This window comes from Garra rufa, chromosome 5 (genome assembly GCF_049309525.1).
Source record: "Garra rufa chromosome 5, GarRuf1.0, whole genome shotgun sequence".
In the NCBI taxonomy this organism is placed as follows: Eukaryota; Metazoa; Chordata; class Actinopteri; order Cypriniformes; family Cyprinidae; genus Garra; species Garra rufa.
Genome location: NC_133365.1, coordinates 31,326,900 through 31,352,235, shown reverse-complemented (window position 1 = coordinate 31,352,235; position 25,336 = coordinate 31,326,900). Strand labels below are relative to the sequence as shown.

The 25,336-nt window shown below is 36.2% G+C and overlaps 1 protein-coding gene across 3 annotated transcripts in view; it reads right to left on the bottom strand.

Moving 5' to 3' along the window:
- The window catches only part of dab2ipb (DAB2 interacting protein b), a 130,606-nt gene that overhangs the window by 26,120 nt on the left and 79,150 nt on the right, over positions 1–25,336 (bottom strand). For all 3 annotated transcript variants that reach the window (XM_073839708.1, XM_073839706.1, XM_073839707.1), the window contains 2 exons: positions 24,155–24,709; positions 3,781–3,925 (listed from right to left, as the gene is read on the bottom strand). In XM_073839708.1, the coding sequence (XP_073695809.1) occupies positions 3,781–3,925; positions 24,155–24,709 (700 nt within the window). The remainder of the gene's footprint in view (positions 1–3,780; positions 3,926–24,154; positions 24,710–25,336) is intronic.

Below are 25,336 nucleotides of genomic sequence, written 5' to 3'. Positions count from 1 at the left end.
ACTGATGGTAGCGCTCACCTTTTCTTCTCCAGACAAGCCTTTTTCCAGATGCCCCAAACAATCGGAAAGAGGCTTCATCGGAGAATATGACTTTGCCCCAGTCCTCAGCAGTCCATTCGCCATACTTTTTGCAGAAGATCAATTTGTCCCTGATGTTTTCTTTGGAGAGAAGTGGCTTCTTTGCTGACCTTCTTGACACCAGGCCATCTTCCAAAAGTCTTGGCCTCACTGTGTGTGCAGATGCGCTCACACCTGCCTGCTGCCATTCCTGAGTAAGCTCTGCACTGGTGGCACTCCGATCCCGCAGCTGAATCCTCTTTAGGAGACGATCCTGGCGCTTGCTGGACTTTCTTGGATGCCCTAAAGCCTTCTTAACAAGAATTGAACCTCTTTCCTTGAAGTTCTTGATGATCCTATAAATTGTTGATTTGGGTGCAATCTTAGTAGCCACAATATCCTTGCCTGTGAAGCCATTTTTATGCAACGCAATGATGGCCTCACGCGATTCTTTGCAGGTCACCATGGTTAACAATGGAAGAACAATGATTTCAAGCATCAACCTCCTTTTAACATGTCAAGTCTGCCATTCTAACCCAATCAGCCTGACATAATGATCTCCAGCCTTGTGCTCGTCAACATTCTCACCTGAGTTAACAAGACGATTACTGAAATGATCTCAGCAGGTCCTTTAATGACAGCAATGAAATGCAGTGGGAAGTTTTTTTCGGGATTAAGTTAATTTTCATGGCAAAGAAGGACTATGCAATTCATCTGATCACTCTTCATAACATTCTGGAGTATATGCAAATTGCTATTATAAAAAATTAAGCAGCAACTTTTCCAATTTCCAATATTTATGTAATTCTCAAAACTTTTGGCCATGACTGTAGTTGTTTCATCATAAATAGTATTTTTCAGGAAATCAATAAATAGTGCTGTCATCTATCGATTAATCTTAACGTTATTTTGTATTTCACACAAGAACGCTTGCATTCCTAAATGTCAGCAAAGCAACCTGCCGTACAAACCCCTGCCATTTTTCATTTAGAGAAACCGTTTCACAATTATTAACAAGAATGAAACTCAGCACCCCAGAGCTCATCCCCATTCGAATCCCTACCCACTATGAAGCAACTAGTGAAAGTTCTGAAGTTATCTGACTTAGAACTAATGAGATAACCTGTCCTGGGAATATACAACAAACTTTTTGTTGATCCCAAACAAACAGCACAGCCAGATCCCTCTCCACAGAGATTTAGAGCAGGTACTGGTCGATTTTCCCCCCTCTGTTCTGTTGCGCATGAAAGCCTCAGGGAAAAATCAAACTAGTGTAGCATAAAGCATGTGGACATCCAACTGATCCAGAATAGAAGTGGACTCCTCGTTCTTCATCTTCCTGTTAGAGACTAAAGATACACTCAGTGGCCACATTACTACGGGGCTTCAGATCAATATAAACAGTACTGTTCATTAGGAATGTTTTGAAAGAAGTCTCTTAATCCATTATACAACAGAAACAGGAATTCTTGGGACACAGCATAACAATGCAACAACAACAACAACACACAGACAGACACACACACACACACACACACACACACACACACACACACACACACACACACACACACACACACAGACACACACACACACACACACACACACACACACACACACACACACACACACACACACACACACACACACACACATATATACATATATACATATATATATATATATATATATATATATATATATATATATATATATATATATATATATATATAGCAATGGGAACACAGATAACTAAGTTAAGTATGATTGATTGAAATGGTTGATTGGTATAGTAGTTCCAGCAGGTGAACACAGTTGACAGTATTGTCACACACTATTATCTCACTAGATGCAGCTGTTCTGTTCAGTAAACCCCATATTATTTATAAAGGTCAGAGGAAAAGCCAGAAAACTCATTCAAGGCCACAAATACAAAACTAATCACTCAAATAACCAGTCTGGTAGGCCACAGCAGCAGAAGAGCATGCTTGATATCACTCTTGCTGCTGAAGAGCAGATAAAATGTTTCCTGCTCTGCCCAACATCAATATCTGCTGCAACACAAGAGTTCTTCAATGGTAAAAATAAAGCACATAACTGAATTACCATTATATGTAACATGACATGAACATTTTGTGCAAGCTGAGCTCATATAAATGGCTTTTTAGTAACTGTCGATGAGAGATTGAATGACAGAAATGTAATACCACAAATCCCTTGAGGATACTGGGTTATCATGTAACCTGTACATATGTTTTTATGCCTGATTTTTAACATATGTTTGTGTACATATGTGTGTGTGTTTGTGTTGTAGTTATCTGTCCAGTTTGCACTAATTTATTACTTATTTTGTTATGATCTGCCATAAAAAGTCCACAAACAAACTCAAATGTATATTACTGATTGCCATGAATTCTTACATATTTGGAAATTACATTAATCAAGAAAACATGAGACTGACAGTTTTCACAGCTGTTCTCATCAATTAAAAATCTGGCAAATATACACCAAAAAGGCCTAATATTTAATTTTGTGATTGGCTAAGCTATTGTTTTTAGGTGGTGTCTTGCAATCTGATCTGAAATGAGATTCATTTTTAAATCGAAACAATTGAACAATAAGACACTGAAGTACTTAAAGGGTTAGTTTACCCAAAAGCTAGATTAAAGTGATTTTAAATATGGATATTTCTCTTACAAAAACGCATAGAATCGCTACAGGAAGCCTTTATTCACCGCTCTGAGCAGTGTAAGGCAATTTTTATTATGGACTGATGTGCTTTATTGGACTTGTTTAGGACTGATGAAGAGAAACATCCCCCCTCTGCATTATAAAGTTCAAAGGAGCAAGAACAATTTTAATATAACTCTGATTGCATTCATCTGAAAGAAGAAAGTCATATACACCTAGGATAGTGAGTAAATAATGGGCTAATTTTCATTTTTGGGTGAACTAACCCTTCAAATATCTCTTGAGTAGATGTAGTAGTAAGTAGAGTAGATGAAATGACCAAAAGGTTTGTTTTTTGTGCGTATATGCTGTTTATGTAATCATGTGGTTTATGTAATCATTTGGTGCTGTCCCTCTCTTGCTATGATGTCTAAGGGACTTTAGGAGTGAACAATTTAATAATTTAGGAGCACTTCACAAGTCACATGTATCTAAGAAAAACAACTATACATTATTCAGCACCACCAAATGGCTTCTTAAAGCAAATCTTAAAGAGATACACTCACTTTAGTGTATGCACTCACATTCACACATGTGTTTGTTAGATCCCCTAAAGTTGGTATTTATATATGGTGTGAAATTTGCAGGATGTATTTTTGTTTTGCAGATAAACTGCTAGTCCAGACATCTACACATTTTATTCCTAAAATACAGCAGTATTAATAAACACAAGCCTTATCGGACACAAAGTAATCCAACAGCAAAGGTGGCCGATTATGTGTGTGCATTTTTCTTTGTGTGTTTTCATGGCTGGCTAAACTTATCTACAATGAATATGGGGAACTTAGCACAAAATAAACTTTGGAAGTGTCTGTGTGTTTAGTGTTTGTGCAGGACAGAAAGTTTGTGCTTATAAAAAGTCTGCAGACTGAACACCAGTTATATATTTATTTAATATAAATATTTTGGTGGTTCTGTCACTTGGTAACTTGGTCATAACAAACAGTAGAGACGCTTTCTGAAAATATATATATCTTTTTTCAAAGATCTTACCCAGTGCGTCTTGCAGATATTTCTGTCCAACCAGTTTGAGGTACTCCTCGATAGCTTTAGTGCCCAGCGTGTTCTCTCTGAAGATCAGGTGCTCATTCTCTCCACATCGATCCACCTCCAACATCATCAGATCTGTCAGGAAGTCCTATAATAAAAAAAACATGTTGATGTGTGAACACTATTAGTTTAAAAACAGAAAGAGAGCAGAGTAGATGGAGAGATTGCATGGAGGGTCTGTCATTGTAATCGAAGCAGTTGTGCTGCTGATGTCTGTCAGGACATAAAAGAAAAGAAAGAGACAAGGAAAGAGAGATGCTAGTGCTGAAGTGAGAGCTGCTCCGATCAAAGCTATCTGGCAGGGAGCCTATCAAAACCAGCAAATGGGAGTTAGACAGAAAAATCAGTCTACTCGCTGTAGACGTGCACGCACACACACAGTCCAGAGTTCAGCCCAGCGTCCCAAATAAGATTCAGAGTGAGTGTATGTCTCAGTCTCTATTTACAGCGGTGAGTCATGATTGGCTCCATGTAGACTGTGGCTGAAAGCCTTTTGTCTGTTAAAAAAAACTATCGTCATCATATAAGTCTCATTAAAGAACATACTGTAAGTCCTAATGATTCATGTAACAAGACCCTCTTCTCTTTTAAACTAAATGTATCCCTCGCTAATCTTTCTTTTAGCCACTCTCCTCAAATCTTATTTGACTCAGTGGAGACACTGTGTTCTTTAGGCCAACATAGGCAATTGGCTAAGGAAATAGACATATAATGACTACTTAAAATCCATGTCCTATGCCAAAAATAAATTAAAAATTTAATTCCGTGTCTGTGACTGCATGATTCAGCAAGGACATTTCAGTTAAAACGTTGTATAAAAAGTAGAACATTTAAATAAAGAAGGAAAAAAGGAAGTGAACCCTGTTAAAATACTCTTTCAAAAAGTGTTAAAGGTGCCATAGAATGCATTGATACAATATTTTAAATTGTTCTCGGATATCTACATAGAAGGCATATGTGACCCTGGACCACAAAACCAGTCATAAGGTTAAATTTTACAAAACTGAGATATATACATCATATGATAAGCTTTCTATTGATGTATAGTTTGTTAGGATAGGACAATATTTGGCTGAGATACATCTATTTGAAAATCTGGAATCTAAGGGTGCAAAAAAATCAAAATACTGAGAAAATCACCTTTAAAGTTCTCCAGATTAAGTTCTTAACAATGCATATTACTAATCAAAAATTACATTTTGATAGGTTTTCAGTAGGAATTTTACAAAAAATCTTAATGTAACATGATCTTTACTTAATTTCCTAATGATTTTTGACATAAAAGAAAAATCTATAATTTTGACCCATACAATGTATTTTTGGCTATTGCTACAAATATACCCCAGCGACTTAAGACTGGTTTTGTGGTCCAGGGTCACATATGGCTTAGGTAAGGGCCAAAATTCTCCAGTTTTACAGGTCCATTTACAACCCTAGGATTTGTCCCTAGAATGAAATATGAATAATAGAATGAATAATAATGATGAGCTCTGCTCTGATTGGCTGTTTCACAGAGCTCATTTCATTATCTCACACAGCAGGAAGGAAGCACATGGAGGAAACTATATATTTAATTACGGAGCTTGTGCCGTTATTAATATGCGGGGCATTGAAACTGCATTTTGAATGCACGATAACTTTTTTTTTTTGCGATGCTCTGTGAAACATTATACTACAGCGGCAGTACTTAGCACATTTAACGGGTTTAGATGCTGTCAGCGGTAATCAGGATTATATAAACGCCTTATTTGTTTTCCTTGCCTTTCTGAGTAAGTTACAGACACCAACCATTCCTGCACTTAACATCTCCTGCACAACCTGGAACATAACATTTATTTCTGTGATCTGCCATTTTCGCTATTTGTTTTTTCACAATAGCCTACTTGCAGAACTTCTGATGATTGGTCTATGCAAATGTTGGGGGCGTAACTATTAACGATACCGGGGCTATTGCGAAATAGTCTGTGTTATTTTGGAATTGGCCTCTTTTTCAGTGGTCTTTTGCAAACACCAGATTTATATAAGAAGGAGGAAACGATGGTGTTTGAGACTCATGGTATGTCATGTCCATGTACTGAACTGTTATTATTCACCTATGCCAAGGTAAGTACAGTTTTCCATTATATGGCACCTTTAAAAAGAGCACTTAAAATTTTACTTTTATTATTCTTCCTCTCAACATAGGGTTAATTTAATTATGTGGCTAAAATTGATGACAAGAACAGAGGCCTGCACTGGGATTAAAGACCAAGTCTGGCACATAAATAAAACCCTGCAACACCACCAAACACCTGTTGTCAAATTTTAACAATAAATCTGAAAGCACTTATTCTCATTATTTTTTTCTCTATAGATCCATATGCTTGGATAAATTCATCCATTACCACAACTCACATTCCGAACTTTGACTCCAAATGAGGCACTGCGAGCCTTAATGCTCAGATCCAATTTTTTTGTATAGCTATTCACATTGTTGTTCTAAATGTGGCTAATATCAGATTTCCAATGTGAACAAATCATGGTTCTGAACTGACCCACATGTGCAAAAAACAATACAAACAGGGTTGCCACGTTTTCACAACAAACTTTGCCCAATTGCTTCTCAAAACTAGTCCAGAATTATCTCAATTGCGTTTGCAAGGGTAAATATCGCCTAAGCGTAGTTGCTTCAACCCACAGAGTTGAAAAACAGCCCATGGCAACAGTGAAAAAGTATCCTAATTTCACGGGAAAACTGTGGACTTGGCAACACTTGCACAGGGCACTGTTATATGGAAGTAAACACAGAGGACATAAAGTAAGTGATCATGCGTTTATTTATAGTGTAATCTGCTGCAGAAGGTACTATGAAAAAAAAGACAAGGATGTGACAAGACTTTTGAAACTTCATGATAAGAGCTCTCATGTTTTACTTGTATATATTGTTGTCACTCTAACTGTGACACATCACTGTCCTTCCACTGACTACCTTTTGCAACTGTCTTGATAATTCTGGGTCGCATTGCCAAACATCTGACCTGTATCAGATTTTGGTTATGTTCACACTGTGAGCTATAGTGCTTAATTCAGATTTTTTTCTCAGATCAGATTTGTTTGTATAGCTGTTCACATTGTAGTTTTAAATGTGGCCAATAACAAATTTACAGTGTGAACAGATCGTGGTTCTAAACTGGCACTCATGCGCAAAAGAACAATTACAAAAAGGGTTTCCAGGTTTTCACAACAAAATCCACCCAACTGCTTCTCAAAACTATTTTTGGGTATTTAAAATCTTTAAAGTGTCTCCCGTCAGTGCAGAATTATAACGAATGTTGATCTAGAGTGACGTAAAAGTCACATGAATTCCGACATGACTGTGGTCGCATTGCAAAACATCTGACCTGTATCTATTTGCTACCACATATGGAAGTAGCACAAATTGGAAATGAAAAGATCAGATTCCATGCGGTTTGTGCTGTTCACACTGTCATTAGAAAAACAGATCTGAGTCACATATGAGTAAAAAAAAAATGATTTGGGCCACATTTGTCTGCAGTGAGAACGTAGCTGAAGTGGCACAAAGCACAACTGAAAAGATCGGATTCCATGCGGTTTGTGCTGTTCACACTGTCATTAGAAAAACAGATCTGAGTCACATATGAGTAAAAAAAATGATTTGGCCCACATTTGTCTGCAGTGAGAACGTAGCTGAAGTGGCACAAAGCACAACTGAAAAGATCAGATTCCATGTGGTTTGTGCTGTTGACACTGTCATGAGAAAAACTGGACCACATTTGGACCACATTAGCCTAAGTTACATGAAAAGTAAAGACATTTATAATTAGATTTTACAGAAGATTTATATATATATATATATATATATATATATATATATTTTTAAATGCGTTTAAACTTGTAAAATTGTGAAGAGTCCTGAAAAAAATTTATCAGTTTCCACAAAAATAATAATCAGAATAACTATTTTCAACAGTAATTGGAAGAATATCAGCATATTAGAATGATATCTGAATGATATAGTCTGGAATAATGGCTGATCACTTGACTTTTTTTTTTTGGTTTTCAAGTCTTGAACTCAGATCAAGTAGCAGACCTTCCATTCATGGTAAATGTAGATAATTATTTGGCCACCAATGTTTAGAATTTCAGCACTGGGTATTATTTTAGAAATCACTGGAAAGAGACAGAATGTTTCAGCTTAGAGGAATCCAAAAAACGTGTTGACTCTAGATAAAAGGGTATTATGTAAGTCAAAACAAAAGCATTTGTTTGGGATACAGGAGAAAAGAAGTGTGGGTAGTGTGGATGTACTGTGACCTCAGAGCTTAAAAATCCTTCACAAGTGCTGATGCGGTGAACAATCACCATGGTAACTGGACTGGAATATTTCCAGCTTTTCCATGATTGTAGTAACCCTTATTTAAAGGAGTGCCTCTATCATACTTGGCATGGATTCCAACCTATGACTGTCGACATCTTTAAACTTTTACCTTATATTACAATCATAAGTTTATCTATAATTTTTTTTTTCACCCAGAACTCATGCAGCAGCATGTTATACTCCTCGCATTGAGACAAACAAATGAGGTGGCATTATTTGGTCATTTGAGGGCTAAATGATCTCACTGTCAAAAAAAAGAAAAGAAAAAAAAGAAAGCTATTTCATGCAGGGTAATATTAATGTCTGGCAAATTTTCACCAAAGGCAGGTGTTGCCAGAAAGTTAATTTTGGATGCTGCATTGCATAGAAACAAATCTCAGCATTCAAGCATTTCACATTTTAAGAATTACATGTATAATAATTGTCAAGTTAGAAAATGTATGATCAGAAAAAAAAAAAAAAAAAAAACATTAGAAGCCATTACGATATGAGACTAGTCTCACAAAGGGAGATCTCATAAGCCTTGAGATCTTTTGCTTACACACACACACAGTAGTGGGCACTATTAAGAAAAGGCCAAGAAAATTGTCCATTACTGTCAGAGTTAATCAGCTAGACTATAGCTCATCCTTAATCAGAACGAGACGGGAGAGAAACACAGGAAACGAGAGAGACGAGAGCGAGCGAGAGGACATTAAGCACAGTAAGACATAAATATAAATCTAAAATGGAAAGGAAAGCAGAAAAATAAAAATAAAACAGGCATGTAAAAATAGGTGGTGCGCAGGAAAGCAAAGCCATTGCACAGGGGAATGGAGAAAAACACAAAGCTACGTACTGTAGCACACAGGAAAAAAATGATAAAGAGAGAACGGAAGGATTAAAAAGAAGAGATAAAATCCCTCAGGTCTCACTGCATTCCCTGGAAGCAAAAACTCATAAAGGAGGAACCATCTGACCGAGACAGCAGTTTGTGTTCTGTGCTGAGGGAGAGAGAGAGAGAGGTTTTGCCTACATTGTCTGGACCAAATGTCCCCACAAGGATAGTAAAACCTGAAATCACCTACACTGTGGGAAGCAGCCAATGGCCTCCAGTTGGAAACAGCTTAATAAACATATTAAATAATGTCTTAATGAAAATGTAAAACTGCAGAAAGCTTTGTGTGAGGACTAATTTCAGGGTTAGAAAATATCAGAAGCTCTGAATAAAGCATGAGATAAATACGTACAAAAATTATGTACTTAGATTAAAAAATAAGTACAATGTACTTAATTTTGTCATATTGCATTGCAAAACACCTTTGCTTCTATTAAGGTGGGATATGGGTAAATTTAGGGACAGGTTTGGTGGTGTGGGTAGGTTAGGGTCTAAGGGATTACAGAAATTAATTACAAATCTAATTACATATAGGTTTTTAAAAATACATAAGTACAATGTAAAAACATGTACATACACAATAAGTACATTGTACCTAATGATTAATTTAAATGTGCATACACAGTAGTTAAAGGATAACTGTTGCCAAAATGCAACCTGGGCTGTTTTTTTTTTTACTGTAAACGAGACAAACTTATATCTAAAAGCATAATTACGACAAACAATCCGTTTTTGAGATTGACCGTGATTTAGTTTCGTGGTCAGTGGCCGGTGAATGGGAGTACTAGGGGCATACATTTGAGCGCATCAAAAACGATATTTTTACAACACTAAGAAGGCTCAACACACCATGACACTTTGCTCGAAGTATCGTCTGGGTCTCTACACATGAACTCCAGCATTGAGAACATTGTTCGTGTACACACAGTTTACTAAAAAGAAAGGTTTTGAACAACTCACTTTCACTGTTTGAGTTTCCGCTCGTGGCCGTCTTGCCAGTCAAGAGGTGTCGATCTCCGAGTGCGAGGATGGATAGCTCCTAAGGCATATTTCCATATAAAGGCACGGCTAATACGTTGTTTTGTCGCAAGTGAAAAACAATATTAAACTTCTAGTTGTAAAAAAGAGCCTCATATAAGCCTAATATTTCATCCTATGGAGTCCATTCATTCGCATTCGGAGATCGACACCTCTTGACTGGCAAGACGGCCGTGAGCGGAAACCCAAACAGTGTAAGTGAGTTGTTCAAAAACTTTCTTTTTAGTAAACTGTGTGTACACAAACAATGTTCTCAATGCTGGAGTTCATGTGTAGAGACCCAGGCGATACTTCGAGCAAAGTGTCATGGTGTGTCGAGCCTTCTTAGTGTTGTAAAAATATCGATTTTGATGCGCTCAAATGTATGCCACTAGTACTCCCATTCACCGGCCATTGACCACAAAACTAAATCACGGTCAATCTCAAAAACGGCTCGTTTGTCGTAATTATGCTTTTAGATATAAGTTTGTCTCGTTTACAGTAAAAAAAACAGCCCAGGTTGCATTTTGGTAACAGTTATCTTCTAAGGCCACCTAATTTAAAGTGGGACCACAAATCCACCTACTCCTTATTTTTTAATCCCCAATAAACCAAACCAGTCTCATTAGGCATGCGGTTTTGATTCTCAAAGCAGTGTGATGTCACATTGTTTAGGCCCCACCCACCCGCTGACTGACAGTTAGGGCTGTGCAATTAATCGAGCTGATTTTTTGAGCTGAAACTTCACAGACATATTTTGGAGACACACTGCGTCTTCTAAAAAGGAGCATAATAGGTACCCTTTAAGCATTAACTACTGAACTGTTATCTTGATATCTCCACCCCAAAATAGGAGTGAATAAATTCTCCCTAAAACCAAACGTGTGAAGACAAAAAAAAAAAAAATCAGGCCCTTTTAAAGCCCATTCTTTATGCCTAACATCTGTTAATGTGTATGTGTGCAGCTGAATGAGACTTATCAAAGGCCCTTAAATAAAACTTAAGGTCACTAAGACTACAACACACATACACACACTAACTAATCTATAGACACAGCATGACTCATTCAGTTGTATAAAGATATTCTTAGGGAGTGAGCAACAATACAGACAAGAGGGAGAGAGAGAGAGAGAGAGAGAAATAGAGATTGTTGCAAAAGAGCTACAGAATTCCTACATCTTTTGACCATATAGACTGCCGCTAAAAAGTTTGAGATTTGAGATTTTCTGCTCATCAAGGCTGTTTACTTGATAAAAAAGTAATTATAATTAATATTATAAAAGTATAATATTGTGAAATATTACTTCATACTTTAAATATTAATTTATTCCTGTGATGAAAGGTTATTGTTCTGCATTTCTACTCCAGTCTTCAGTGTCACATAATCCTTCAGAAATGATTCTAATATGCTGATTTATTATCAATGATGGAAACAGTTGTGTTGTGTATTATTTCATTTATTTTTATCTTTTGGAACCTGTGACACTTTATTAGGATTTTGATTAATAAAACATTAAAAAGAACAGAATTTATTTAAAATATAAATCTTTTCTAACAAAACACACTGCCGTTCAAAGTTTGGGGTAATTTTTTTCTTTCTTTCTTTGAAATAAATAAATACTTGTATTCACCAAGGATGTGTTCAATTGATAAAAAGGGATAGTAAAGACTTATTGTGGTTAGAAAATATTGCTTTAAATAAATTCTGTTCTTTTTAACTTTTTAATCATTAAAGAATAATACGGAAAAAAAAATGAATAAATAAATATTGATACATTGACAATACTGTAAATGAGCATATTATAATGATTTCAGAAGGATTACGTGACACTGAAGACTGGAGCAATGTTGATGAAAATTCAGCTCTGCATCTCAGAAAAAAAAACATATATTTTTATATAGTATAGTATATTAAATAGAAAACTGTTAACTGTTATTTCATAATGTTACTCTTTTCTTTATTTTTGACCCCAAAAAATGGATCTTTGAGCATAAGAGACTTCTTTAAAAAATGTTGAAAATCTTACTGATCCCAAACATTTGAATGGCAGATATTTTTTGTATGTTAATCTCTTAACATACAAGTTCGGAACAACATGTGGGTGACTAAATAATGAAAGAATTTTCATTTTTGGGTGAACTATACCTTAATTTTTTATTATTATTATTTTTTTAATCTGAACAAAACCTTGTTCACTACATGAATTTCTAGAGATGTAATGATACTGGAATTCTGACTGACACAAATAAGATAATAATTACAGTAATTGAATAATTATTTATTAGTTCAATTAAATAATCACTGTAGTTTAATAGCTGGTGAACAGATACAGATATACTATCCTATACTATACTTCACAAGATTATAGGGTTAAATCTATCGATCTGTTAGACGATGGAACAAATGAACAATTAGCTTAATTTAATTGCAAATGTGAAATGTCCAAAGTGAGCTTACAAAGTGCATGGCCACCATTTAATCACACGTGCCATGTGAGTCATATATATGTAGCCTAACAGTTTTCTCTCCCACATGAAAAATGGGCACTAAACTCTGTCAGACACACAATAATTCAACATGACTTACTGAAAAAACAAAAGGGAGCGATCATTAAATGTCGAAGATGAATACCTTTCCTCCAATTTCATCATTACTTGTGTGTCATTCTCAGCACATTTCTCTTTTGATCTAAAGCCAAGCTGTAAGCCGAAACGCTAGTTGTTATCTCGCTCTCTCTCCATCTAAAAAAGAATAGAGGTCAGGGAAGGTCAGATGCTATTTAGCAGACAGACGGCAGGAGGGTCAAGCGTTAGAGCGAATGCTGTAACGTATGTGTGAGAGAAAGAAAGTCAAATATCTCACGAGCGCTGAATTAAGCTCTCAATCTATAACCTTGAGTTTTCTCTATTGCATGTGTGCAAATATGTGCGCATGATTCTGTTTGCCGCAGCTGTGTGTGTTTGCGACCCTCGGTGAAATGTAGAAATGCTCTGCTAATGAAATGCAAGGCTGCGGGGCAGCTTTATCCAGCGTGCTTTCTGAGATAAGACTGATTGTTGTGCTGTATGACTAAAGTGGGTCAAACAGACAGTGCTTCAAGGATCATACAACAATATGTCTTCAATATTTACCTTCTTATGCTTGCTAAACAGTGCATCTCATCAACACACCCCACTAAAAAAAAAACGATAAAAGGCTTTTATCACAATTTACTGATTTAAATTTAATGAAAAGAGCAATTTTACTCTGTATTCAGTATTAAGTGTTTGTTTTGTACAGCATATAGTTTTTTAGGGCTTCATTGGGTTTATAAGCACTTTGTGCGAGGATCAATTCAGATGTCATCCAATAGTTGTAATCATATGATTATGTAATAACTGCTACAGGCCAATGTTTTGTATTGTGAAATCAATATCTCCATACTGGCTTTCAAAAATCAAATCAAATGTGTTGCAATCAGGCACGGAAATAACATTACATTTACATCATATCACGAAGCAGATTAATACCTTGTCTAACCTCAAACTCTTGGGATGCATGAAAAAGTGTTAAAGTGTGTGTGCATGGAGAGCCCGCTGAAGTGGATGTCACATCTACAGCGAAGCACGACTTCTGTAATAGCTGTCAGGGCAATGTGCTGCTTCAGACCAGAAATGACATCCTTTCAGAGCCAGCCTGCCTTAAAGTGCAGCCAAGCGAGATAGAGAGGGAGAATGGCAGAGCATGAGTCTAAGACAAGATAAGGAGATAGAGAGGTGATGGAGAGAGGGAGAGGGAGGCAGGATGGGGAGAAAACAAGAAAAAAGAAAAGGGTGACGGATGAGGAGAGGAAAGATAAGGTGCTGAAGGAAAATGCAGATAATGACTCGTCTCGTGTCTCTAAGTTAATGATGGAAGATGATGGTTGAGCTGTTGCTTTGCCCACAATTCAGTGGGTACGTCAGTGTGTTATGGAGAATGTACAGTCGTGGCCAAAAGTTTTGAGAATTACATACATATTGGAAATTGGAAAAGTTGCTGCTTAAGTTTTTATAATAGCAATTTGCATATACTCCAGAATGTTATGAAGAGTGATCAGATGAATTGCATAGTCCTTCTTTGCCATGAAAATTAACTTAATCACGAAAAAAAAACTTTCCACTGCATTGTTAAGAAGGCTTCAGGGCGTCCAAGAAAGTCCAGCAAGTGCCAGGATCGTCTCCTAAAGAGGATTCAGCTGCGGGATCGGAGTGCCACCAGTGCAGAGCTTGCTCAGGAATGGCAGCAGGCAGGTGTGAGCGCAACTTTTGGAAGATGGCCTGGTGTCAAGAAGGGCAGCAAAGAAGCCACTTCTCTCCAAAAAAAAACCATCAGGGACAGATTGATCTTCTGCAAAAAGTATGGCGAATGGACTGCTGAGGACTGGGGCAAAGTCATATTCTCCGATGAAGCCTCTTTCCGATTGTTTGGGGCATCTGGAAAAAGGCTTGTCCGGAGAAGAAAAGGTGAGCGCTACCATCAGTCCTGTGTCATGCCAACAGTAAAGCATCCTGAGACCATTCATGTGTGGGGTTGCTTCTCATCCAAGGGAGTGGGCTCACTCACAATTTTGGCCAAAAACACAGCCATGAATAAAGAATGGTACCAAAACACCCTCCAACAGCAACTTCTTCCAACAATCCAACAACAGTTTGGTGAAGAACAATGCATTTTCCAGCACGATGGAGCACCGTGCCATAAGGCAAAAGTAATAACTAAGTGGCTCGGGGACCAAAACGTTGAAATTTTGGGTCCATGGCCTGGAAACTCCCCAGATCTTAATCCCATTGAGAACTTGTAGTCAATCCTCAAGAGGCGGGTGGACAAACAAAAACCCACTAATTCTGACAAACTCCAAGAAGTGATTATGAAAGAATGGGTTGCTGTCAGTCAGGATTTGGCCCAGAAGTTGATTGAGAGCATGCCCAGTCGAATTGCAGAGGTCCTGAAAAAGAAGGCCCAACACTGCAAATACTGACTCTTTGCATAAATGTCATGTAATTGTCGTAATAAAAAAATAAAAATAAAAGTGCTCGTAATTATATTTCAGTACATCACAGAAACAACTGAAACAAAGATCTAAAAGCAGTTTAGCAGCAAACTTTGTGAAAACTAATATTTGTGTCATTCTCAAAACTTTTGGCCACGACTGTCGTTCAATACGCATAGGAAAATATTACTGTACAAAAGTTTGAGGTCAGGAAGATTTTTTTCCTAAGAAATTAATACTTTTATTCAGCATGGATGCATTCAATTGATTTATAGCTACAGTAAGGTCATTTGTTACAAAAAAGTCCACTTCAAAATGCTGTTCTTAAAAAATATTTCTTTGTAATTATTTTTAAAGAGGTTTCTTATGCTCACCAAGGCTACATTTATTTGATCGAAATACAGAAAAAACTGTAATATTATGAAATATTATTGCAATTTCAAATAATGGGATTCTATTTTAATATACTTTAAAATATTATTTATTTCTGTGATGAAAAGCTGATTTTTTTCATACACTACTGCAGTTTTCAGTGTCACATGATCCTTCAGAAATCATTAATATACTGATTTATTATCAGTGTTGGAAACAGTTGTGCTGCTTATTTTAATTTTTTATTTTTTTGGAAACCTGTGAAACTTTTTTCAGGATACTTTTATAAATAAAACATTAAAAAAACAACAGCATTTATTCCAAAAATAAATATATTTTGTAACAATATACAGTACTGTTCATTTTTTTTTCTTTCTTTTTGAAATAAATTAATACTTTTATTGTTAAACTGATAAAAAGTGATAGTAAAGACTTACATGGTTAGAAAAGATTTCTGTTTCTAAACGCTGTTCTTTTTAACCTTTTATTCATTTAAGAATCCTGAAAAAAGTATCACCGGTTCCTTTTTTTTGTGTGTGTATATATATATATATATAGAATGATTTCTGAAAGATTGTGTGACACCGAAGACAGAAATAATTTATTTTTTGTATAAATTTATAAAATATTTATATACAAAATTTTTATTAAATAAAATTTAGTAAATATTAAATTGTAACATTCCACAACATTACAGTTTTTTCCTGCATTTTTGATCAAATAAATGCAACTTTGATGAGAAGAGATTCCTTTAAAAAACATAAAAAATTGTATCTTACATATATATATCTATATCTTGAATCTTACATTTATATCTTTCTTAATAAAATACATTCTAAAATATATTAAAATAGAAAACAATTATTTTAAATTGCAATAATACCTCACAATATTACAATTTTAAATAAATACAGCCTTTTCAAACATAAACTTAAAATCTTACAGACACCAAACTATTGAAAAGAAAGAAATATACTTATATTTGTATATTTACAAACATTGGTATACTTATGCATAATGTTTACTTAAGTATACAAATTATTCTAATAAAAAAAGAAGAAAAAAAAAACCTTTCTGACATTTGAATGTGGCAAGAATGGAAATTAAAAAAAAATATTTAAACCGCATTGCTAAACAAATTGTCCGAATTTCAGAACTGTAAACATTTCCCAGGTCATGACTATGGGAATCCTTTCCAAGTAAGCGAGATTGAGAATTCTTCTCAACTGACAGTGCATCTCATCTTCCTCCAAAGCTTATTTAGTGGTGGAGAAAATGGGAATGTATGATAAAAATCACACCCACATGAAACTCAAGCAAGTGATAAATGGGTGTTATTGTGTCCTCTTGGGCTTGTGGTCTCTATGGGATATCTTTTCTCCATATTTTACATCACAAGCACACTGGTCTCAGGTTCAGTCAAGGGAACACAGCCTCCATATCTACTGATAAAAAAGTCTAATGTGCCCAGTGCAACATTACCTCAACAGGCCAAGTGCATTAACAGAGTGAGAGACATTCAGTTGTCAAGATTCCGTCAGATTATCCTTCCCAGTGAATCCGTCACTGCAGGCTCTGTTTGGTCGCTCAACTAACCGTGGCCAGACTTTTCAAAGAAACATAAACAGACAAGCTCTGTTATTCACACAGACGAGTCTGCTTCATCTTCATTTGAACCTAATTTAGCCCAATTTAATTTTGTTCTTTCAAGTTATACATCTGTCAGAAACAGACAAGCCAGCTGAAGTAGAACAAAGAACTCTGAAAATGCATCTTTACATCTGCTTTAAGTGCTCATGAAATGACTATAATTGAGTGTTTTAATCACACTGAGAATATACACTTAAAGGAACACTCCACTTTTTTTGGAAAAGGCTCATTTTCCAACTCCCCCCGAGTTAATAAGTTGAGTTTTACTGTTTTGAAATCCATTCAGCCGTTCTCCTGTTCTGGCGATATCACTTTTAGCATAGCTTAGCATAGATCATTGAATCCTATTAGACCAATAGCATCGCGTTCAAAAATAACCAATGAGTTTCAGTATTTGTCCCATTTAAAACTTGACTCTTCTGCAGTTATATCGTGTGCTAAAACCAGCGGAAAATGTAAAGATGTGATTTTCTAGGCCGATACGATTAGGAACTACACTCCCATTCTGGCGTAATAGTCAAGGAAGTTTGCTGCTGTAATATGGACCCAGCAGGCGCAGTAATATCACGCAGCGCCTGAAATTAGTTCCCAGCTAGGAACGCTCCCTGTACATGCAGTTGGTCACGTTGTGCTGCGTGATTTTACTGCTCCTGCTTCGGCCATATTACAGCAGCAAACTTCCTTGACTATTACACCGGAATGGGAGTGTAGTTCCTAATCTTATCAGCCTAGAAAATGGCATCTTTACATTTTCCGCTGGTCTTAATACACAATATAACTGCAGAAGAGTCAAGTTTTAAATAGGACAAATACCGAAACTCGTTGGTCATTTTTGAACGCGATGCTATTGGTCTAATAGGATTCAATGATCTATGCTAAGCTATGCTAAAAGTGATATCGCCAGAACAGGAGAACGGCTGAATGGATTTCAAAACGGTAAAAATCAACTTATTAACTCGGGGGGGAGTTGGAGAATGAGCCTATTTCCAAAAAAAAGTGGAGTGTTCCTTTAAGGCAGAGAGACACAATGTTAGGAAAGTGAAGCGCTAAATTAAGTCTTCACCCCTTGCATGAAAGAACAAGGGTTAGGCAATATAATATATATACTGTAGCTACAGTATCTTGATAGTTTTAAGCATTTTGGAGATATTCAATCTACTAATACTATTTATACAACAGCATTTTACTGAAAATCTTTTGCGCACCAATGCTGCATTTACTTAACAGTACCAATGGTTTTAATATATTTTAAAATGCAATTAAACATTGATAAATAACACATTCATATCACAAAAGCAAGCAGGCTGGATTTTACATCTGTCCTCAAAACAAATGACCTTGGACAGCCTGGATGATTCCATCGGTGTTACAGTTTTTACGGCCCATATCCCTCAGGGCTTCTTTGAGAAGCAGAGTAATTAAGGAGCAGTAATTAACAGCATCAGTCTAACAGGCCTGATCCCCCCCTGCAGGACCCTGGGGACAGTGGACGATGGCCTGATAGGATATGAGTGACACAACTGAGCGGTTATGATGACCCCTTTGTGAACACTAGTTGGTTTAGTAATAGCAGACCCCCACTCCCGTTCCCTCTTTATCCAGCAGTTACAGAGGTGAAGTACAGCTGACCAATAAAAGACACTAATAACTTTTAATAATGCCATGGAAAGAGCGGCCAATCTCAGACTCAGCACTCACAGGATAATGATGCAGATCCGTCAGTGGTTTGTGGACCAGTGACCAGCTCTAATGACACTGTGGTGGTTCACAATCTATACTGCAGATCAGTCGACATGAAAATATTAGCATAAAGGCATAATGGCATCACTGATATGAACCGTTACAAAGTGACCATTTAATTCCTGTGTCATTTCAGAACAAATGTCTAGTCATTTGTGATTATAGGATAAATCCTTTTGATTTAGAAGAATTCATTCATGAACCAGTTTGACGAATTCATTGAAAATGAGCAATTTGCTCACAAGTGGTACATTGTTGCATCAGTGCGAAGCAAGTTTTATACTTAACATGAGCAACAGATCATCTTGCAGATATATCTTTAACTAAATATTTACAGCAGAGTGTGAAAAATAGGCAAAATGATAATTCACTAAAATAAAATTATTATTATTTTTTTTTCCAGAATACTTTCCCCTGATGCTTTTTTGGGTGACTGAAGACTAGACTGGTCATTATCAGGGATCTCAAAAGGCTCTTACCATGAAGAATAACATTGTCTCATATCTTTAGAGATAAGAGTTAAATGCATGTAAACATACTGCATCTTTCAGAACTTCTTCCAAAAATAGAGCCCATTTATTAAAATGGTAACTTTCTAAATAGTTTGGTCTAAAATCCTTAATCTCTGACTTAATTTTGAATTTTTAGTTTGAATTTTAAACAGAAACTTTTTAGACTGTTTTAATGGTTAAATAAAAAAAATAAAAAATAAAAAAGCATGTCTAATTAATTTAAATCATGAAATGTACACAATTTAATTGCAATCTATTAAAATAGTAATAATAATAATAATAATAATAATAAGGCCCTATGAAATTAATTAGATTTTTTACTCAAATTCAGTTTAATTTTTTACCATATTCTTTGTTATTTTTTGGATTGAATTTCAATGGTTTTATTACATTTCAATAATCTTAAGCATCTATAAATAACTGATTTTATTAAAAATATATATTACAATGAATATTATTATTACTATTATTTTTTATTTTCAGAAGCAAACTAATTTCTGGTCAATATTCCTTAAAAGATAATGTTTCAATAATAATTTTATTTTTAGTAGTAGTACTATCATTACATTATCACTATCATTACATTTCTGTCAAGTTAAACTGAACTTTTATTATTACGAGCCACTGTGAAGGCCTTTACATGGAAGCCAGTTTCCAGCACTGAATAAAAAAATAAAAAAGGTTATCGCAACTTATCTTACAATTCAGACTTTTTTTCTCAGAATTGTGAGATATAACCTCGAAATTTCTGAGAAAAAAGTCCGAATTGTGAGCTAAAAAGTCGCAATTGCAAATTATAAAGTTAGAATTGCGAGATATAAAGTCACACATCGCAATTACCCTATTCATTTTTTTATTCAGTGGCGGAAACAGGCTACCACACCTTTAAGTTTCTGTTAGTATATGATATGACGATATTCTTTCTTGCACGCTTCAGTATGTGTGTAGTAAATAAAAAAATAAAAAAACAGATACGGAAAACATGCAGGATTCATATTCAAGTAGTATTTTTGCATCTTAATAGTCATAGACACTCATTTTGATTTAAGTATACTGACCTAGTTGATTTATTTATCCAAAATTTGGCAAATTCTGTGACATTCTGTGTTTCACTGCTGATTTTATGACTGGATTCCACGATTCTGTCTGTGCTTTCTACATTACGGAAATCATAGGGCCCTAAACTTACACATCAGCAATGTGGGTGTTCAGAAACTTGGCTCAGTCAGTCATGGTGAGGCAATAAGGAGAGAACAGGATTTATAAAGATATACACACTGTTATTCATAAACACCGGAAAAACTAATGGGAATTAAAAGCGTAGAAAGTTCACCGAACCATGTACTGTTCCTAGCTCTGAGTAGTGCTAATCTACAAACATTATAAAGGGATTGGTGTAAATCCTAGTGGACTTTGACATTCCAATGAACCCTCGAATTCCATGTAAGCCACGAATGCATGACATCAATCTGAAGTATTTCATTCTGTAATTCAACAAAAATCATTTGGCTCTAAATGGTGCAAGCTTTTATTCTCAAGTGATGTTGTTTCTGGAAGCAAAAGGATTAATAAAGGATACTCTTTGTGACTCTAAACTCTCTACAAGAGGTTCACCAACAGATTTGATGTTTTTAAGATGACCGTACTGCTGAAATGACGGCAATAAAAACCTCTGACCTCTGCTGAAGCTGAAAACCTTCTATACGTAACAATTAACTTCAGATTTGCACTGACACCCCGAATGAACAAATGAAGAGAACACCTCCCCTATATAGTAAAAAACCTGTTTCACGCTTCATTTCACTGATTCTCCATGGCTGGAGGTAATGGCACCAGAATAACTTCTTGAGGAGTGACTGCAAGATGTTGGAATAAAAATAGTAGACTGTTAGGCAGACAAAAAAAAGAAAAAGAAAAATTACCCTTATGCCCAGACCCTGATTAAAAACATAGTGGTGGATTCACTGTCTGAAAATCTTTGTTTCATGCTTAGTTTGTCTAATTGGACTCCACACAAAGGTTATAATAATGAGAATATTCAGCTCAACTACATATCTAAAAAAAACCAGCAAAATAGTGTTTCGTCCGTCCTGCTCGACCTCAAACAGTGAACAGTGACATTAATGCAGTCCAAACATGCTCCTCACTAAATGCCTACATATACTAGAGGCTTATCCGCCTCCATCTAAGGTCATTTTGCCTTTGTGTTTATATCATCCTGTGAGTCACTGCAAACATACCATCTACAACAACCCTGGATCTGCCAATCAGGACCAGACGGACTTAAAAGCAGCCAATACAGATAAGAGCTGCCGTATTAACACCTCCCCTTATGGTATAATGGGAAGATTTGCTATTTTGCTCTTAGGATCCTGTGGTAGGCTGTGAGAACCAGGGAGAGATAATCCCTCCGAAATACCTCTCAGCATGAGAAATCCGACACACATAAATACAAAGATTCACAGATGTAGCCAATACAAGCCACACACAATCTCTTTAATGTAGTATCCCTTTGTTAACCTAAACAGCAAGGAATAACAGCGGGATACTACAGCACAGATAACAAACTGGAATTGGATTGCTTTTGATTCACCGTGACCTCTGAAGTTCAATAAGAGCATCAATAAAAAACAAAAGGCACAGGGAACACACACAGCAGTCAGAAAAAAAGGCAAAAATTGATTTTTCAGTAGTTGCAAAAAGTAAACATACAGTCACATAAATTATTTAAATATTAATTCATAAATTATAAACAAAGGCGTTTGAATAACGAATCTAAATAATTCATTAACAAAAGTTTATGTATGTATAATGTTTTATATCTATAATTTATACGCTAAGTTTTTAATATAATATAGTTTTTAATAAGTTTTTAATATAATTTTCTTCACTGGTTTTACTGAATGACAAAATAATGTCAAGCTTCTGTAAAAAAAAAAAATTGCATAAGATTTGCTATTTATGCAGCTAAAAGCTTATAAAACACTATGAGTCATGTAAAAGGCTTTTCCAGATGAACATACAGTCAAACCAAAAATTATTCAGACACCAGATATATATATATATATATATATATTTTTTTTTTTTTTAACTAGTTGGTGGAAGACACTATGGTTCATTTATGTAAGTCAGAATAGCAAAATAAAGTAAACTTTGACATATTATAACCAAAAATTCTTCATACAATGGACTACCAGTAAAATTCATAAAAATTTGGGACCAAAAATTATTAAAACACTTTGAGATGACCGTGTTTGCTGAAGTGTTTTTCCTTTAATTGCGAATGTGACCTTTTGAACACCACAGACTGAACAAAATTAAGCATTGCTTGCTAACTGGTTGACCTAAATTGGTATTATCTAATTGTGTACTTAAATTTAACAGCTGACACCTATTCAACCTAATTCATTGCATACCTTTCTATCTGACATTATCAAGATGAATTTGTTCTGAACTTTGTTCTTAACTCTGAGTTCTTGTCATATTATATTACCATTTCTGATAATGTGAGAAATGTTAAAGGAGTCTGAATAAATTCTGGTTTGACTGTAGCAAAAGCCAATATTCAAATATTAAAGTCTCCATCTGACTTCAGGTCATGTTTTTCAGCTTTGTGATAGTGAAGCATACTAGTTAAACATCTGGAAATAAACTATGAGATTGTATATGAACCTAGTGATGGTCAACTAATGCCATTGTGTCCTTGACAAACACATTTAACACCTGTATTGTCACTGTCTTGAGTGTACAAATCCTGTTTTTCAAAATATATTTGCTAAAATATATACAGTGGTTTGAAAAACTGTTGGCTCCCTTAATGATTTTTTACTTTTTTGCATGTTTGTCACACTTTAATGTTTCAGATCATCAAATAAATTTAAATATTAATCAAAGATAAAACAAGTAAACACAACATGCAGTTTTTAAATGAAGGTTTTTTTTTTTTATGAAGGGAAAAAAAATCCAAAACCACATGGTCCTCTGTGAAAAATTGACCTGCCTGACAAAGTGAAGTAGACTAAAAGATCCTCAAAAGCTACACATCATGTTGAGATCCAAAGAAATTCAGGAACAAATGAGAAAGGAAGTAATTGAGATCTATCAGTCTGGAAAAAATTATAAAGCCATTTCTAAAGCTTTGGGACTCCAGCGAACCGGCCGACCAAAATTACCCCAAGAGCGCAGCGACGACTTATCCAAGAGATCACAAAAGACCCCACATCAACATCTAAAGAACTGCAGGGCTCTCTTGCCCCAGTTAAGGTCAGTTTTCATTACTCCACCATAAGAAAGAGACCTGGCAGAAATGGCCTGCATGGCAGAGTTCCAGAATGAAAACCACTGCTGAGCAAAAAGAACATAAAGGCTCATCTCAGTTTTGCCAAAAAATATCTTGATGATCCCCAAGACTTGGGGAAAATGCTCTGTGGACTGACGAGACAAAAGTTGAACTTTTTGGAAGGTGTGTGTCCCATTACATCTGCCGTAAAAGTAACTCAGCATTTCAGAAAAAGAACATCATACCAACAGTAAAATATGGTGGTGGTAGTGTGATGGTCTGGGGCTGTTTTGCTGCTTCTGGACCTGGAAGACATGCTGAGTTGTTGCTGCTAAGGGTGGCCCAACCAGTTATTAAGTTTAGGGGGCCATCACTTTTTCACACCACTGTATTTTCATGTATAAAGATCCAATTTATTATAAAATTACAAAAAATTGTCTTTAAAGACAGAATGAAAAAGTATTTTCAAGACTTTCACATTACCTTTGCTTTTCCGGTGCTCTGTAGGATGTGCACCAGAGCGCAGGCCATCTCCTCTTTGTTCTTGACGCTGATGACCGGCTCCAGCATCGAGCAGAGCAGCATGTAATTGTTGGTGGTGTACTCAGCAAACTCTTTGTAGAGCTCCATGGGCAGGATGTTCATGCTCTGGTAGCGGGCCTTGATGCGAACCATGGGACCAGCTGTTTTCCCTTTACCCGGATTGGGTTGGCTAACTGGGTACCATTTCTCAACCAGCTGCCTGCTCGTGACATTCCCCACTGGAATGCTCACCAGCCCCACGTAGTTGTTCTTGTCCTTTTTCTTCTTCTTGTCCGAGTCCCTATAGAGATGGACGGTGATGCTCTGGACCGTAGGGAGGTTGTTGAACTCAAAGTGTTCACCCCAGAAGACGTTATCCGTCTTCAGCTTGCAGGTGGTGCGGGCATAGAGGCTGTCGTCCAGGCAGAGCTCACAGAAGTACTTTTTCTTGGCCGGAAGGTCCTTAGCTTCGATGATCCACAGCTGGATCGTATTCTCCACCCGCCGACTGTTGTCCTAGAGATGGAAGGGCATTGTGAGGTCAGTGGACTGTTAGGCTGCCATGTCACGGCAGTAATGGATTATTACCACAACAGCGTGCCATCTAACAGGGTCAGTGATTTAGAGATGACGTGCTTTTCAACTCCGTGATTAAAAACCCTCTGCTTCAGATCACCCACCCATGGCTGGAAATTAAAAGGCCCTTTATTTTAGATCACTTCATGTCCTTCCCATAAAGATAGGAGGACGGTGCTGTAAATACTGTGTGACATCATTCAGCAGTTAATGTCATTCACTGGCCTTTTTTAATAGAATAGTATTTCCAGTGTGAAGTCGTGTGGTTTAATATACGAGGGACGGCCATAAAGTTGACCTGCATCATGCTGCAGTTAAGGTTAAGCTTTTGTTAGACTATAATAGAGGTTAATTTATAGATACCCCTCCTTCCTCTTATAACTTAGGAGGCAATGGAGGATGAGATCAGAATAAAACTAAATGTCACAGTTATTTCTGAGGCCACAGACCATCGTGAATCACTGAGCTGAACAGGCTAAGCCCTCGCTCGCCAGAGGCATACAGCAAATCTTTTCCCTCACCCGCAAGCCACTGCACAGTGCCCTGCCCACAATTAGTGATGTCATG